The sequence below is a fragment of the Xiphias gladius genome, chromosome 19 (genome assembly GCF_016859285.1).
Source record: "Xiphias gladius isolate SHS-SW01 ecotype Sanya breed wild chromosome 19, ASM1685928v1, whole genome shotgun sequence".
In the NCBI taxonomy this organism is placed as follows: Eukaryota; Metazoa; Chordata; class Actinopteri; order Istiophoriformes; family Xiphiidae; genus Xiphias; species Xiphias gladius.
Genome location: NC_053418.1, coordinates 3902406 through 3921171, shown reverse-complemented (window position 1 = coordinate 3921171; position 18766 = coordinate 3902406). Strand labels below are relative to the sequence as shown.

General features: G+C 44.7%; 1 protein-coding gene across 1 annotated transcript in view; it reads right to left on the bottom strand.

Annotated features, from left to right (window-relative positions):
• The window catches only part of slc4a4a (solute carrier family 4 member 4a), a 55544-nt gene extending 45606 nt beyond the window's left edge, over positions 1–9938 (bottom strand). The window contains exons 1-2 of the mRNA XM_040155324.1: positions 9601–9938; positions 3323–3496 (exon numbers count right to left, since the gene is read on the bottom strand). Of these exons, the coding sequence (XP_040011258.1) occupies positions 3323–3496; positions 9601–9808 (382 nt within the window). The 5' untranslated portion in view covers positions 9809–9938. The remainder of the gene's footprint in view (positions 1–3322; positions 3497–9600) is intronic.
• Between the last annotated feature and the right edge of the window lie 8828 nt (positions 9939–18766).

The window sequence follows — 18766 nt, the reverse complement described above, 5'->3', positions numbered from 1 at the left end:
AGGGAGTCGTACGTTGCACAGAGTATAAAGCCTTGTGAGACACACTTGTTATCTGGGCTATATGAATAAAACTGCCTTGGATAACTGTTATTTAACAGGAAGAACCATCCAGTGCCACCCTATGAGGTTCATCCAAAAAAAAAAAAAACTCTGCTCACTCTCTGGGCAGACAAACGCACCACGAGTCTTTCAACGCACGCGGCGTGCTGAAAATCTTTGAGTCTTGAGATACTTTGCTATTCGGTTATGGGATGGATATCCAAATCAAAAGAGCCACAAATTCGTTTAATGGAAAAAAATGACATTAAAAGTTTTCATGCACACTGTGCTAAGCTTGGCTATGATGTAATCAGTAAGTAACAACTTTAACAGCGGGACTAGTGGAAACACTGTACTTAATGGTTCAAATCAAATGGAATTAAAGTTACAGAAGTCTGTTTAAATACAATAAAACAAAGGAACCATTCCCCATACAACATTAGCAACTGTACGTATGTATGTTGTCTGCTCGTGTTATTATGCCGTGACACATCACACGTCATTAACACCGTTAATTCCATCACAGAAGTTTTACATAGCATCAACAGCATGTACACCATTTCCCCCATATGAACCAGCAGACTACCAGAGTGTTGACTGTTAACAAAACGTCAATGCTCACATTCTCCTGCCAACATAGTCGCATTTTCCATGATTGGAGAATTACCTCTGTTGCTGTAAACAAACCGAGGTGTGTAGGGTTTAAGATCTTACCTCATTACAGTCTGACTTCTCTGAGTTCTTTAGGAATGAAGAATGGTTGTCTTCCCCTTTCACACATATATACATATATATATATATATATATATTTTTTTTTTTTTTGGTATCATAAAAATGGAGTCTAGGTTGCAGAGTATTCTGAATGCAATAGGTAAAGGCTCAATGCAGACATGACATTGGATTTGCATGGAAATCAGGAATTAATTTTTTTTTTTAATTAAATTTTTAAAAATACCCCTTCTCATCCACACAGTAAATGTGTCCAAAAGATCTATTTATACATCATTTGAGTCTTTTGTTTTCACTCGTTTCTTTAACTATGGACTCCATAATATTCACACAAAGAATGGAAAACCCAACAGAAAAGTTGGACTTGGCAATCACGTAACCACCAGCACAGTAAAAAAAAAAAAAAAAAAAAAAGACACCACCAGCCAAACACTACTTGACAAAGTTGTCCAGCCCATGGCCCATCTTATCTCCAAATACAAGCAGCAGTTTCAAAAAAAAAAAAGACTAAACTTGTTAAACCAAGTGTGAGCGAATGAACCGGCAAGTTCGAAGAGTAACTGCGCCACTATTCACATACAACAGGTTGGAATATTTACCCCACCCAAACGCAGCGATCGTGGCCCCATGGACACAATCCATTAGCTTCCCCAAGTACTGCCATACTGGTCCAAAAGGCTCAGTAACAAGACCATTTGGTGAAAGGTTAGCGGGTAAGGATTGGGCTTCGAAGAGGGAAAACAAGGACAAAATAGTCTAAAATCTTTTATGAAAAGGAAATACAGACAACCACTCTACAATTACCGGCTCCAAAGAACCATCATCAGGGTCATTCAATCATCCTCTCCAGAACACAAACATATTTATATCTCAAAATGTTTATATCTAAAAATTATGAAAATGAAGCAATCTGAGAAGCTAACATCACTCACTCACACCCGTGGGCAAGGGGTGAACACCAGGCACTGCTGGGCTACTGAGGGGCACAGGGACAAAGGTTGGGGACTCACTGCACTACTGCGTGAGTCAGGGTTGGACAAAAATGTAGCTGTAACAGAAAAGCTCCGAACAGCTGGCAACATCATATCTGAGACACTGACGTAACGTTAATAATCACTTCTTCAGCCACTTTGGAAGCTTATTAGGGAGCAGTTTGTCCCACTGTAGCTCAGTACCTCTGATGTGATTTAGGGACGTAGCCAAAAAAATCCACAAAAATCTCACACTTTTTGCCAAATACGCATCAACACAGTCAGTGGCAACAACCAGATGGGCTGGCTGTAATCTATTCTCTGAATGGATTTATGTCCTGAAGAAAATCCCCCCACATCGAGTGATGCGTACACATTATAAAGCCCGGTTCTGGCGTATTTTGTTCCCCTCGTCACATCATGTGCAAGCAAGCGTGTCTGAAATTACATCATTCGCTAGAAATGACAGTGGCCTGCCTCGTAATTGGATCGGACAAAAAGCGAGGACATTTTAAGCCTTTTTCACGGAGGACTCCTGTTACACACGGACCTCGTGTAATCAGAGAATTAACCCCTGCCCTGTTTGTCTCCCAAATTAGTGCATGTTATTTTAATCAGAGAAATCCTGTCATCACCAAAATATAGACACAAATTCTGCGGTTCCAGACCTTTTCTGGCTTGTGGCCCTTTACGTTAATGAGAATATGTTTATGAACTGTAAGCAGTTCCACCCTTCTCATATTGTTTTATCCAGATAGATTTTAGAGGCCTTGAGAGGTAAATTTTGCTCCAGAATCTCACATAAAAATGCAAAGATTTGAGAAATGAAAGGAAAAAAAAATACCGGGGGGGGTTAAAAAAAAAAAAAAACTTCACCTCGGAGAGGCCCAACCCCTGGGTATGCATTATAAATCACTAGACTGCTGCAGTTCTTATTAATGCTTGTAGTCTTACACTGTTTCAGACTTTAACTTGAACACAGCAGAGAAAAAAAATGCTGACATCGGTAAGCATTAGGCTTACACTTTAACTCACATCCTAACTCTCAGTCACCCAGAGTGACCTCCCTCTCCTCCCTTTCTTCCTCAGCCGTCACTCAAACCGGCCAGAGCTCTTTGCCTGAGCATCCGCAGACCGCAGCGGCTGCGCCTGAGGGCAAGTCGCACTTTACACTCTGCGGGACAGAGGAGGCTCCGGCCGACCTAGAAGACGAGGAGCACTAACGCGTATAGATGCCAGCGCACCAGCACGCACGCAATCACAGATACGCTGACGTCTACGGCCGAGGAGAAAAAGCACAGAAAGACACACACTTATACACCGGACTCAAGAGACTCATATCAGCACAAGTACAATTGTATCTGAGTAGCCATTACTTCCAATAAAAATTCACTCTGCTCTGTCGAAACGGACTTGTCACTCAGCAAGACATGCGCGGCTATTTCTGGCCACTGAGTGGACTCAGCAACTTCTGTGGAGTCACGGGCAGTGACAGGGGCTTTTCTGTGGGAAAAGAGAGCAGCCTTAAGCGAAGACAGACATGAACTCTGATCGGCATCGACATGGAGTCCATCAGAACTTACTGAGGGGTTTGAGGATGCTGTTGCTGGGCTCATCGTTGTTTTCTGTGTCGGACTTGTCAGAGGTGTTCTCCGTCAACCTCTCCTTCCTGTCCTTGTGGCCGGTCCTCCGGCGGTGACGCCGGCGACGTCGAAAGCTCTTGGGCACGCGCACGCCAATGTAAATGGTGTGGTGACCTGCAGAAAACAGAACAGCAGGTGAACTCGGACCTTAAACATCCTGAAAAATCCTGTTGTAACTGCTGCGATGCAAACGATGCACCTGTATTTAACAGACGACTTCATGTAAACGAAGACACAGTCAAAATCCCTACCCGAAGGTGCACAGTTAGAAACATTAGCATTCAGAAAATCATGACGTGACCACTACACAGGGCTGCAGATTACAGTACATAACCCCCTACCCAATCTTGACCACCGATTCAATTCAGATCAACAGGGAACATTCTCCCACAACAGATCAGAGACGGCGTGGCAGAGCAGGGTTAGAGAGGTTGCAGCAGACTGTCAAAACAAATACTTGAACAGAAAAAGAAGTAGCACATAGCAGTGAAGACGCCACGACTGCCTGCATGACTACATCCTTGTTATGTACATTGGCACAATACCAACAGGACGTGCAGTTTTACGTGTAGTTGGCCGGTCTAGGGTCAATAATGAAAAGCAGACCAGATTGTTTGCTAATAGCATACCATTCAGATGGACATAGTTTTCACGACAATATGCTAAACGTCCTTTTTCAGAAAATGCTGGTGGTTTGGCTGATATTTAAGGTGAGGTATCTGATTCAGGGCATTTGTTCTTAACTAACTCACCTAACTTTACTACTGTGGGTGTGAAATTACAGTCAGAGTTGTATCTACGCGTACCTGGGTGATACAACGTGTTAGTTTGTGTGCACAAAGCACTGAACCCTACTGCAAACACGTTCTTTTACGACGGTAAAGCTCTGAAGCGCCACAGGAACTCGAATCAATAATTATTTAGGGACATGCTGCATATAATTATAGGCAGAGGAGATGTGATTTATGCAGCAGGAGTGATTTGACAATTTTTGAATGGACGATTATACTTTTGTAAGCTGTCAAAAAAAGTTCATTATTAGGTATACCTATCTAAAACGAAAGCAGTCTAATACAATAGTCCTGAAATAAATCCTCTTTCGTGAAGGTTATAAGGTTCAGTTTTTTTACAGAGGTGTTGATCCAACTTTATGTTCATTTTGGAGGATGCAGTTTGTGATGCTGTTGAACTGTACTGTGATGCATATACTGCCGGGCTGTTGTATTAGGATTCATTCGTTTTCGCTAAGAGTATCTTACTGGGAGGCTGGCGATGGAGTAATGTGGCACCCGGCTTCTGCTGACTGCGCGAATGAAGCTGTACATTAATCAGCAGTGTTCGGCACCGCAACTTTGCTTTGTCCCAGTAGTCCCTGGCCCATTAGGTGGTGCCAACCCGAGGAACTAAATATCGACCCTGGCTCCTCTAGTCTAAAATGCAGGTAATGTTCCAGACTCCCTAAAGTGGTTCCTGGTCCCCGGGAAAAGTTCTTGTGGTTGAAATGGACTAGAATGCATAGGTTTTTGTTGGGTGTACCCGATAAACTGGCGACCAAGTGTATAGTCTACAACCAAGTGTATTTAAAGAATGATTTTGGGTGGAATATCACTTTAATGTACTGTACATGCCAATGTAGAGTTTCCCATCCCACATCAGTTCAAAATGGCCACCGGGGTCAATAGCATCGAGAATTTGTGAGCTGACTGATGTTTGCGCTTCAGTTCCAGAGTTTACTTTTACTGATGTAATAGTGTATAATAATAATAATAATCAATAATTTTTCACCTTCTCTCTACTTCCTTGATACCTTTAACTGTCTGATCCCCCCCAGAAACCTACAACCTTGACCACATTTCTAACATTTTTCTCCTTCCTTAGTGGAGGAAGACTGTAAAAAAAAAAAAAAAAAAAAAAACAGACTATACAAGAAAAGCGCTCCTGAAACAAAAGGCTCTATGCGATCAGTGTCAAACGTCGCCTTTTCGAGCAGGTCGGGCAACGCTGAGCCAAGCACTGCACATGACCCAACCAGGAAGTGGCTGAACCCCTCAACACAACAAACAATGATCTCTCTTGGAGCACAACAGCGTTCATTATTCACTCGTACCACAATGCCTTGTGTTTTAGGGGTTCATCTAAATTCACTGACAACGACGGTTCAGCATACCAGGCAAATACTGAACATCAGAGACGAGGAAGATCTGAACAGCGTTCACCTCTAAAGTGAAGCGATACTGTGAAACCGAGGGAATATTTCACTTGGTCACAGTTTCTGCTTCTCTGTCCATGGTCAATATTCCAATGTGGTCTTCAGGTGGACTTTTTGAGGTTAAACCAACTCACTGAGCAGATATTGGCCTGTTGTTAAATACTGGATATCAGATATCGGGTTTAGTTTTCTTAAAAATGGTTAAAGCTGTAGACAGTTAAACTTCTGCAAACATTATTTTATAAGTACTTCAGTACATCAGTCTGTTTTGGTGATTTTTTTTCCCCTGTCACATGGCACAAGATGAAGGAAAGGCAATGACAGGAATGCTGGTAACAGATGAAAAAATGGTGGGAAAGAAAAAAAAAAGTGGGAGAGACAGAAAGGCGGAGAGACTCTCCAGAAGAAAACAAACAAAATATTGGAGACAGAACCAGCATCACCCACACCAGAGTTGCTGCTCACTAGGCTTTTGGTTCAACAAAGATGGCACCTGTCCCATGTTTATGTCATAACATGAAAACACAGGGCACAAGATCAATCAAACAAAATTGTGAAATGATGCAAGTTCAGCCAGACGACCACAGCAGATTAAACTGAAGATTGGATAAGTGAATTAATGGCCACACTTGAGATCAAGACGCTGAAGCTCCGATCTGTGAATGTTGTACTTCTCTTTCTCCAAGTCCATACAGACTGTTTATTTTTTTTTTATACCAGATGTCCAGACGGTTGCTTATTTGAGGTTTTTTATCTTTTTGTTTTTTTTTTTAAAAGGTGATACAGAAATGTTTGTTGCTGAAACGACTGATTTTCCGGTTCATTAAAATCTGCAATTTTGCCCGTTATGTATACGGTAAATGCCCAGTAGTACCTTTTACCTTCCCACTGGTTCATTAAGAAACACTGAGGTCGACCAAAGAACCCATCGGTTTCACCCAGGCAGCAAGTGGCCATTACAACAAGATCCAGCAGCAGATGGCTGGACGGCAACAGAGGAGAGCGGAGACATGGACAGACAGAGAGACATAGAGACCACAGTGCCATTACAGCTGACAGATGAGCGATAAAGCAGAGCGTGAAGACATTCGCGCAGGCTGAACGACAACAAGAAAGGAAGTGAGAGAACGAGAGGACAGTGATGGAGGGCAGGGAATAAAAAACACTCAAGTCAAGGGGCTGGAAGGAAGATTTGCACGCTGCCAGAGCAGCTTTGTAAAACCACTTCCTCTTCTTTTTTTGGGGGGGGTGGAAGAGGAACTTCTTTCGGAGCTGCCCGTAAGCACACACTGAATGAAATGAAATCCTTGTGTTTTGCTGGGAGGTTTGTTGAGCTCGCTGGATTTCTGGGGAGAGGCAACGCCGCTGCCAGTTTCCCCGGTAACCGCGCCGCTCGGACCTGCCCAGTGGGGAGGGTGGCAACACGCAACGCGGCACCGACAGCATACTAATACTAAAACAGCTTCAAAAACATACTGTCGGACTGAGAGACGCTGACAGTTGGTCTTTTTTTCGTTTCAGAGGAAAACTGTTACTCTTCCTATTGGTTTCGGACTCAGTGTTAAAAGGCAATAACTTTTTTAACGAGAGGATAATGATGTCGTACATCATAATTTACACACACAAAGTATTTGGATTGACCTCATATCACTGGTTGTGTCAAAAGAAAAAATAATATGCAGCCAAAGGTCACAAAGTGGGACCCAAGCTGCATAACTGAATCATCTATCTTGATCACGGACACTGTCGGTGACACAGGGTCAGATACCAAATACGCTACTGGGGTGAAAAACACGGGCTAATAATCAGCGTCACATTAAGATAATTTGGCCGGTGGACCCAAGCTCCTCTCACAGAGGTTTGTCTCGCACAATGTGACAAATGTCAAGCTACCTCCTCTGTTTTCGCTCTGTTTATCAGTCAGTCGGCTCTGAGCGAGCAGCGGGGAGGACACTGGGCTCGGTGGAGAGTCCAAGAAGAGATTTCAGCTGGCCGAGGAGGAAACACGCCGACACAGCTGAGACGCCGGTTACGCGCAGGAAAAAGTTAGAGGGACTGAGGCAGGGGTTCAAGCCAAGGGCGAACACCTGACAAAACGTTGATCTCGAGCATGAGGGACGCTGCTGTAAAAAAAAAAATCATATTGCTAGAAAGTAAGTTACTTAAAAAAGGATCATTCCAGTGGTTTTGCATGTTTAAGCTCATTTACTACAAATCAGATACACCTTACATCACAGTTACACCATGCCAGTGTTTTTACAACCATTCTATAAAAGCCATTCTATTACATTCACTTCTGTACAGTACAAAAATCAAGTCTACTCTGCGTTACTGCGCACCGATAATGTGACTTTAAAAAAAATAGTGCAGCCTTGATGCTCAGTGTGATGGCTCACATAACTCGGGTCTCAGGAGTTTAATAGATTCATATTGTACGGAAATGAACGGAAATCAGCGGCTGCCTGTAGTAGTATAGGAATCCCATCAAAATATATTAAACTCTACACGATGCATTTCAACATCTTTGGCAAAAATGGAAAATTACATGATATGTAGGATCATGTATTTTCTTTAGGATCATGTATTTTCTTTAGGATCATGTATTTTCTGGAGGATCATGAATTTTCTGGAGGATCTTGAATTTTCGCAGAGATTTGCAAAAGTACTGGTATGGCCCTTTAATTAAGCAACAATAAAGAATTTCTTGGAAACAATTCAAATTCAGTTTTCTTGGTTTAGCAGTTTAGAGAGAAGGAACCCGGGTTTTGTCCTTGTCAAAAAAAGAAAAGACTCACCAACGACAACAACAAAGAGCTGGTGCTGGAACCATTCTGAGTCCTTCCACCAAAAAAAAAAGAAAAAAAAGAAAAGAAAACCCAAAACAAAACATGGAGCTTCTTGGATGGCAAAACTGACTCCATGCCAGGCCATTTCTTCTGCTGGACTAGGACCAAGGAAACTGTGATGGCGGGTGCGGGCTAATGTCACCATCATGGAAACGTAACCTCGCTGCTGGGCAACAAGAAGCATCATGAGCAGCGAGGAGAGTCTGAGGTTTGAAAACATGTCATCGTGCAGCCGAGTACATGTGCAGTGAGTTGGCTGAAGCGGCGAAATGAGAGGAAAATGAAGCAGTGGAAGGTTTGCGATGGGAAAAGCTGCGATAAATTGTTAATAAAAGCCGGGTTCTCGACAACAAAGTGATAGAAAACTTAGAAATACTCAAGCGACTTGGAAAAAAGGACTATTCCACTGTGTTATTAAGGGAAGAGAGGAATCATGTTTAATTGTCTACTAGGTTCACTGCCTTACAGAAGATTTTATAGTTCATCTGTCCAAAAAAAAAAAAAGTTACATAACAGTTTAATATGACGAGAAATTCAAATGCAGTTCAACTACATTCCTTGGTGGCATAAATCCACTTAAAAACATGCCAACAGAATACATTTTAATATTACTATATTAGTTTTAATCAGCAAGTGCACGTTAAAAACATTTTAAAATAGCGGAAGGTTTTTTTTTTTTTTCTTTCACTTTGTCGTCCTGCAGGTCTCTGAGGGGATTAGTGGGGTAAACACGGGATCGCATGCTCCTTGCTCTACATTTTTCTCCTGCCAGTAAACGAGTGAGCGTCACGGTGTACCTGCAGGAAGTGCGTGAAATTTGGCAGTGCCTAAAAGGTTCAATGATGCCCTTCCTGTTTCGCTCAATGAGTGCCCTCGCTTGGAATAAAAAATAAAAAATTAAAAAAACTATTCGGAACCGAGTTGTTTGGGAAAGAGAAGAAAACATCGCCAATTTAAAGCAGTGTTTTTCAGACAAATGACTCTCAAAAATAAAAAAACATACATATATATTTCATAAAGAAGTGAATGAACAATGTGGGATGTTTCCTGCTATTTGTGTTTCTCTTACCTTGCACTCTACATCACATGGAAGGTAAAACAAGACTTTTTTTTTTTTGGTCACATGCAGAGAGATTAAAGCGTACAGGTACAGGTAAACTTACCCTCTACCTCCTCCTCGTCACAGATGTGCTTGACTAAGGACGCCCCCCGGTCCAGCACCGCCTCGTCCTCCATCCTGTAGTAGTAAAAGAGGAAGAAAGACTGCTCACACTTCTCCTCCAGCGACAACGTGGAGCCATAACGCTTCGGCTCGTTCACCTGCAACAAGTTCGGACTGGGGCTCAGTCTGGTGCTGCTGGTGGCGCTCATCTCTACCCATTAACCACTCATTGACAGACGCCCTCTGTGCTCGGAGAAAGCACCTTGATATATGCTTTTCGGTAAGTAAGCCGTCCTCAAGCGTGAGAATGTGTGTCGTCCTTGAGGAGGGCAAAGTGCGCAGTCGATAGGTGCGATGTAATGGGTTTAATCTGGCTGAGGGGGGTGACGGAGAGGACAGGAAGTCTCTGCTAATTGAGTGTGATGGCCAGAGTGACTCATGCGCAACAAAAACGCCCGACTGACTGAGACTTGAACCCATCAAAATCTGGATCTGGCACCGTCTTCGCTTCCTCTTTAAGACAGTGAATCAAGGTGTTGTGTTTAGTTACGGGGCAAAAAAACGTCTAAAAAAAAAAAAAAAAAAGCATCAGCATCAGTTAGTGTTGTGTCTAATCAGTCACATGCCCACACACACTTCAAAGCCTCTCCATCTGGCAGGTAATGCCTGCCAGCCCCCCTCTTCCCCACCCTTCACCTAAGAAACAAGTGGGGCATCACATGTCTGTCTACTCATCCGCCCTTAGAGGATTACGCCGGCTTTACTTAAGTGACAACACACACACACACAAACCCCGCAACAGGCTGGTGTGTCGGAGCCACCGCTGCTCTCCAAGACGACTCCACACGCACACACGCACACACACACACACACGCACACACACACACACACACTCACACACACACTCACACATACACGCTCGTCCTCACCGCAAGTCGGCCGTACTGTTTCCCAACAAACACTGACATGAAAAGGGTTAAAAAAATGTTTCATTCGGGCCAGGTTTGTTTTTGTTTGTTTGTGTGAGTTTGTGGTGAGGGCGATGCCGTGTGTATTCTTCAGCTTTGTGCCTGCCGAGTGAGTGGCCGCAACAAAAAACAGAAAAAAAATCCCCGCAGTCATTATAACATAAACTTCAGAGGTTATCGTTTGATCATTTTAACATGACACACATTTTTATCAGCGCCCAGAAATGGCTTATTTAGGACCCCGCCGCCCCACCACCAACACACACACACACACACACACACACACTCCATGTCGAATAATACCAGAACTACTTAAGCCCTGGGTTTTACCCTAATGGGATCACAGACAAATTGGTTTGTTCTGGGGAACAATCACAACAACATTGTTTATGTTTTGGTTAACAGATGATTTAAAAGGATTCACAAATGTCCTTCAAAATAAAACAATAAAAAATCAAACAAAATGGAATGAAATCAACAGCAGTTTTGAGCCACAGAAAAGCAGAGCTTGTTCAACAGTAGTAGTATTAATAATAAGTAACAGTGGTAGGAGAAGGTGGGAGAGTGGTAAGTCTACTAGGATTGGCGTTCTTAGCTGCTGACTGGAGACCTGATTGTCCACTCGGGTATTAATAGTTTTCTTTTTTCCATTCAACAGTAATTTAATGTTGTTACTGTGTCCAGTAATCCCTAAATCTGCTTTTTTTTGTTTTTATATATATATATATATATATATATATATATATATATATGCGCCATACACGTTTCCAGTCTTACATTACTAGTACTAATACTGATATCACCTACAAGTTGGATAAAGCTGACCGACCTCAGAAGAATCCTTTATGAGGGAAACCTATCAAGGCTTAGCATTGATGTGTGACTCCGTCTGGAGCTTTAAAAAACAACACACAACACATGATCCGGCCGAATCATTAAAAGGCTGAGGCCTTTCATCTCTGGACTTCACCAGCTTTCCTCCACAACACTGCCCCTTCCATCCTCCTCCATTGCCACCTATAGAACAACCATGGGCATAACAGGCCAAACTCCACTCAGCCTGAGCTGAGAGCCCGCCGCACATGTCTGCACCCCAGTTGTGTTTCCTCTCTGAACTTACCATCTTATCAGATAAGGGGCGGACAGCAACTTGCTCTAGTAAAGTCATTCAGAAAGGAAGGGAAATGTTTTTGCTTTAGATCTGAAATTAGACTAAACAGTATAAATCCACTGTCATCGTTGAATATCAACAATTTGCGACGATGCATGCATTCCAGGAGTTATTGTGTGATTTTAAAAGAAAGCGTACTTCGTTTTCTTTCAATTTACCGTGTCACCCTTGCCCTGCTTTGTCTGTTTTTTAGTGATTTCCTACATCTCCCAGAATGCTTTTCACCAATTAAATCCAAAAACTGCACAGCCGACTATTTACAGCACATCTTTTCCAGCTACCTTTTAACTGAAGATTATTCAATTTCCCCCTGTCACAGTGTGTAGCTGTTCCTGACCTCTTCCTTTTTTCTTACAGTACAATCCGTTTTAGCTTTGGACAGAACAATCAGGAGAGACCCTCACGGGGAACGTGTGGGGACTCCTTTCAGTGGTTGGCAGAGTTTCCGGTTCTGGTTTGTGTGGGTCTGACATGCAATTTAAAAATGATAAGCTTCGCCTTTTAATATTATGTTGTAATCAACAAAAAGGATATCAGCTGGTAATGTAACGCACTCTTTACGGGATTTTAAAATTGGAATAATGAAAGATGAGCTACCATAAGCGACTGATTGAGTCACTGATACTCTACCTCCAGTTTTAATAATCTGTGTGTGCAATGGCTCTAACACAAAGGCAGCAGGTTAAACAATCGGTCCACAAACACACACGCGGTGAAAAATCTTGTCTTTGAATGCTCTGTGTGCTCTGCGGGCTGCTGCTATCGCCTTGTAGGAGAGTGAGTTAGCCCCAGCTGAAGGTGACATTTGCCGCTACACCACTGAACCACATCCACTGGAGGTAATTCCCTTTTGTTACGGGCTCACACCCGCATACGGTGGAAGACCAGTGCAGTAAGAAATCGCCTTAAAAGTATGGTTCACATCTTTTCCACGGCGTCCAGCCGAGACGGCTGCCAGTCGGACAAAAATCAAAGCATCAGTTCAAAAACTTTTTATATCACAAAATGTAAAAATGTTCCTCAAGATTTTTGAATTTCCCCGAGGACAAAAAGTCCTCCAACTTTCCTTATGTTTAACAGTTCTCGTGAACTTAATGCACTCCTGCTTCACTACGAGTCACATGACCACAACATCAACATAATATCCATTCTTTCATACTCAGTGTCAAAGTTCACCTGATCCTGGACCTGATCTGATCTCTCTAAGTTAGGGGCCCACTTTGTTTACTTGGGATTTGCTTATGACTTCGAAAACCATTTTCTGCTTCAAGCTGTGTTAGGGATGCGCAGGAAATGTCGCAAGGCGACGTTGTGGCATTTCGGCCGGTCGCCGGGAGTAAGAAGAGTGGAAACAGAACAAAATGGACGCAGGAATGCGAATTAGATTACCAACACCTGTGCATTAAGGAGCGTTAAAGTATCCTAGGGTGGATTTTTGTTTCCTTTAAATCAATATTTTAAGATATGTGTATATTGATGAGCAATAGCTCGACCCTCAAACAACCTTATTACAAGCTTTACAAGCAGTCAAAACTTGCTGGACAGGCTGTTACTTTGTACTCGTGATTGTATATTAGCTGCTATCTGTCTGTCACCTCACAGATACTGTATCAGTCTCCCCGTCCTTGTAGGACCTACAGTAATCATGTAGTCCAGAAAAGCATGTCGCCTGCATTCACTATCTGTTTAGAGGTGAGAGAGTGTTCCCTGTAACCGAGCTGATGCAACCGTCGACTGTATGTCCGAACCATGGAGACATCAAACAGCCTCAAGGCATCCGCTGTTTTTGTTGTACAGTATCTGCCGCAGTCATCACAGGAGATATGAATAAATGTGTCCAGGTCACGTATCTAGTATCCCGTACGCCAATCAAATTTGCAAAGTCAAATCCCGGATGCAAAGGAGGGGAAAATGTCATCGGATATCAGATTACCCTGAAACTCAAAGGGCTTTGCCACACAATAATGGGATACCCACAGTTTTTGTTAAATGATAGCCACACTGGGCTCTCGCCTGGCAGCAGTTTTCAATGAGCATGAGGTTGAAAATCAAAACTTTGCTGCTGGGTAGCTGTCACAAAAACTACACCGAAAACTTTCCACTGCTTACTCAAAATAAACAGGCGTCACATGGGAAGGAAGTGGGATTTAAAGCCCTCAAATGGTGGTTCCAAAGCGATTAAGATCAGTGTGGAATAGCTTTCTATAAATCACTCAGGTGAAACTATTCGGGCTGAACTTTTAATGTGTTTTGTGTGCAGCCCTGCGCAAGCACTAGACTCGGGGATATTAGCTACTGACTTCAAAATGTCATGCAAGGGTCTGTTCTTTGTAGCTCCGTGATAAAGATTCAGTGTTACCTGGGCTTTTGGTTGCCCTCCGTTGCCCTCATTTTGGTGTTAGTGGCCGATTTAAAGGATGCGTAAACGAATCAAATGCAGCCCGTTGGTCTCCAAGCTCCGATATATATACCAATTTCATGCTTCTGCGATTGTTCAGCAAAAAAGCAACAAAAGTGGTGCGTTTAGGGTAATTTCCAGTTCACGCACAATTGTATCTGAGGTATGTTTTTTCTCTGAGGCTGCGATCTTTGTAAAGCAATTACACAGCTGTTCATGTCCTGACGCTTAAACTTTAACATGTCCAAACGTTAAATGACCCTTGAGGAGCTTGTTAATGCCGTTAGCGCCGTGAGGTTTGTTAATACAGCGGGGGATTCGTAGCTCGCCCAACAGGGTAGCTCGCACTGAGATCAGATATTAGGATTTATGAATTATACGACCTTGAAATGCAGCAAAGTCACCCACAAGTCCACAGAGTCCGCTGGCGTAACCTGTCAGATCTTGGAATCAAAACACTTGTCCCTGATTATAAGCATTTTTATGTTTATTACCATTTGTTCCTCCTCATATCAAGCACCAGAAGCTGCTTACAGGCACACACACGCACACAGGTGTCTCGTAAGTAATTTATTTAAGGTCAAGTGGCTCTGCGTGGAGTGAGAAGCCCTCCTGTAAAGCTTGTTGAAGTCACTTACTTCTTGCTGCTGCTCATCTCTTCGGGTTGCGTGTGATAAATCTCCTCACTGAATGTGCTGAGCAGGGCGGATCACCGGAGCGGCTGCTGATGTTCGACCTGGCAAGGTAACACATGGAGAGGTCAATTCCCTGCTCCCGGCGCATGCAACGCACACGCTCTCATTGTCTCCCGCAGCCAAAGCCTTGGACTGAGGGGAAAGTCTCCTCAGCTGCAGTAACACCATGGAAAAACTCGGAGAGATATTACGCAGCACAGGTATCGGAGTAAGACTTGCTGTTCACCTGCTGTTGGTCCAAAAATTAATGATTGATGAGATTTGAAAACACCGTGCAGAAACATATTATCACAGGGAGCACCACATGCACACTTAAGAAAGGAGAAATACACAAAAAATGTCATGCTGATACCCTTTGTGCATCATTACAAGAACTGGAGTAATCCTGTGATTCATTTCAGGACAATTTACAGAACAGTAGCAGACTTTATGATATGATGCAGCTGCTCTGGCTCCAAAAATCTAATAGTAAACTGCACAGCAGCTGGAATTGGTGCCATAAATCCTGCTGAATATATTCTAAGTGTCGCATCTCTGCCAAAGAACGGTTCGACCAACACATGACACACTCCAGCTGCGCGTTTACGCACAAGCCAGCCGTGAATCCTGTGATCCTGAGCTGTTTCAACAAAACTTTAGACCCCCGCAGATAGATAGACCATGACTCGTAACACACGAAAAGCGACACAGAGCGGGGCAAGGTCGCTGACAGTCCTTAAGGCGCCGCTGTGGGAAAACTGACAGGAATCGCGGGGATTTACGGTCAAAACGCCCGCTAGGCCTGCAGACGTAAGTGGACGGTGACAAGTGGCGTGAGGACTCACCGCGGTATTCTCCCTATCCTCGGCTCAGCGCGTGTGCGGCTCCTGGTGTCACCCCTGCGGAGGCATGAAGGTGCAGAAGTCTACTTTCGCTGCTCGGGTAAGTTTGTATGTGGCATTGTGCGGCGGCTGCGCTCAGCACGCTGCCGCCTCTATCTGCTGGACCATCCTTCTGTCAACGCCACTCCTCCGGGTGGGAGGTCAAACTGCTCCGCTGCCGCACCATCATCTCTCCAACGTTTTTTTTTTTTTTTTTTTTTTTGGGGGGGGGGGGGGTGTTTTTGCCCCCCCCCAAGTTGAGCCAAGTCATTGTACGCTACAGTTGTACATGAAGTCAGCAGTCTGGGGACATTGTTGAAAACATAAACAAAAAGAAGACATTTGTATTTCGGTAAAGCTAAAATCAGTTTAAAAAATTGGCGGTAGTAATTCTACATGAATGAACAGTCCGAAAAGTGCTCCCGGGTCTGAGACCCGAGAGAGGTTTCTTTAAATATCCCTGATCTGTTGAACCACAGTTGAGTCCAGCCTCGTTTCTCTCCGTCCGTTGGCGCCTGCACCGGTAAACACGGACAGCTGCGGCATCTCTTCGGGGCCGTAGCGCCGCGACATCCGGTGCCGCGCGTAAAATCGCCGCGGCGCCCCGGACCCGGACGCTCGCTGCGACCGTCCCTCCGCTCCAGCCGGGGCCGAGGGCGGCTTGAGTCCGCGGCGCCATCTGTCGGCGGCAACGCGGCGAGCTCGGCGGCCGTCTCGCTCCCTCACCCTCGCCGGCCGCCCCGAGGCCATCGGCGCTCCAGCGGCCGTGGTTCTTGGGAATTCAAGCGCTTGTGAAGCAAAGCTGGGGGACTCTTGTCCGTTCCTGTCCTGAAGTCTGTCCTTTGGTGGCATCTAAGATGTGTCTCGGTCTAACCCACCATTCCCCTCTCCTTTTCTTTACAGGCTTACACACGGTTTTTTTTTTTGGGGGGGTGTTTTGCCCCCAAGTTGAGCCAAGTCATTGTACGCTACAGTTGTACATGAAGTCGGCAGTCTGGGGACATTGTTGAAAACATAAACAAAAAGAAGACATTTGTATTTCGGTAAAGCTAAAATCAGTTTAAAAAATTGGCGGTAGTAATTCTACATGAATGAACAGTCCGAAAAGTGCTCCCGGGTCTGAGACCCGAGAGAGGTTTCTTTAAATATCCTGATCTGTTGAACCACAGTTGAGTCCAGCCTCGTTTCTCTCCGTCCGTTGGCGCCTGCACCGGTAAACACGGACAGCTGCGGCATCTCTTCGGGGCCGTAGTGCCGCGACATCCGGTGCCGCGCGTAAAATCGCCGCGGCGCCCCGGACCCGGACGCTCGCTGCGACCGTCCCTCCGCTCCAGCCGGGGCCGAGGGCGGCTTGAGTCCGCGGCGCCATCTGTCGGCGGCAACGCGGCGAGCTCGGCGGCCGTCTCGCTCCCTCACCCTCGCCGGCCGCCCCGAGGCCATCGGCGCTCCAGCGGCCGTGGTTCTTGGGAATTCAAGCGCTTGTGAAGCAAAGCTGGGGGACTCTTGTCCGTTCCTGTCCTGAAGTCTGTCCTTTGGTGGCATCTAAGATGTGTCTCGGTCTAACCCACCATTCCCCTCTCCTTTTCTTTACAGGCTTACACACGGTTTTTTTTTTTGGGGGGGTTCTTCAGAGCCTCTATTAGCAGGATTTTTGTTTTGCACGGAGCTTGTGCAGCTCTGTTCATTCTCACAAGAAGTTTAAAAGAAGAAAGAAACCTAGAGAGTGTGTTGTCTATCGTGGTCTGACTTGATTTGGCCCAGAGCCTCTTAGGATCAGGCCTTGTCTCGCACTCGGTTGGACCATGTCCCAGTAAAGTTTTGAATCCGTTAAAAAAGAAAACAAACCCTTTGCTGCATGTTATTCAGTTTCCTCTCCCAGATTCGCGGCTGAGTTACTAAAGCCGCGAAGTCTTGCGGGATAAGAAATGTCACGCCGGGTTTCCAGCTCGATCGCCGTGGCCCTCTGAGTATTCTTACCCGGGACAGGTGTAAACTGTTATTTGCTCCACTCTTACCTCCTGGCATCCACCGGATGACAGAAAAAGATGAGTGGTTCTGTTGTCAAGGTTTACCTGTGTGTGTGTGTGTGTGTGTGTGTGTGTGTGTGTGTGTGTGTGTGTGTGTGTGTGTGTGTGTGTGTGTGTCTTTATCTTTCCAGGGAAGGAGATTGCCAGGGAAAGCTAAATGTTTACTTTCCTCGGGAAGTCAACAAAGAAACTGAAATGATCTGATTGCCTCCTCTCACTTTAGCCAGTTTCAACAGAATGACTTTGGCACGAGGTAAAGGTTTCTCCAAGCCCCAGCTGTGCACAAATCAACCTCCAGGTATTTGAAGAGCTCAACATAACTGTCAAAACCTGCCTGTCATTCTCCACGCCATTAGTGGATTAGTGCTTTTTATATCCTAGTCAATGTTACCATTAAGGAAATAACAGGAGCCCTGTTTACATGTTGTTAATGGTGCTGAGCATATGAACTACTTCCATCAATTTGCTGACCATTACATGGCAAAGAGACCTGCAGCAGTTGTGTTAGCGATGCTATTAAAAAAAAAAAAAGATAACAGTTGTTTTAGTGGCTTTCCCGACATTGACTGATGATACTGACACAAAATGACTTGAGCTAGTACCGAGCCTTGTCACAGAAAAAGTGACCCGGCCGGGCAGAGATAGTAGTTATCACAATAACCTTAAAAGCTGCCAGATGTAACACTTCGAGGTGCCAGTGTGCCCCCTCAGCAGAATGGTTCCTCCAGCGTTGCCAGATTGGGCGGTTTTTAACGCTCACTTAGGCCACTTTTTCTTTAATCGGGCGGGTAAAAATGGACCCGGGGCGGGTCGTTGCCATTTTGGCAGCTCTTTAGGTAACCACCAGGACGACCACAACGCTCGGCGGCCAAATGAAACTGAAACTGAAACAAAAGGTACCCCTATTTGGCTGGACAGAGGAACTCCGGCTGACAGAGATGCAGCCCCAAAGGCTGACATGTTAGAAAACAGTTGCCTACATAGGCTATGCGTCCAGCGCACACGGAGCAACATCATCGTCCCACTGGGGTCGCGTTTCCGCCACCGG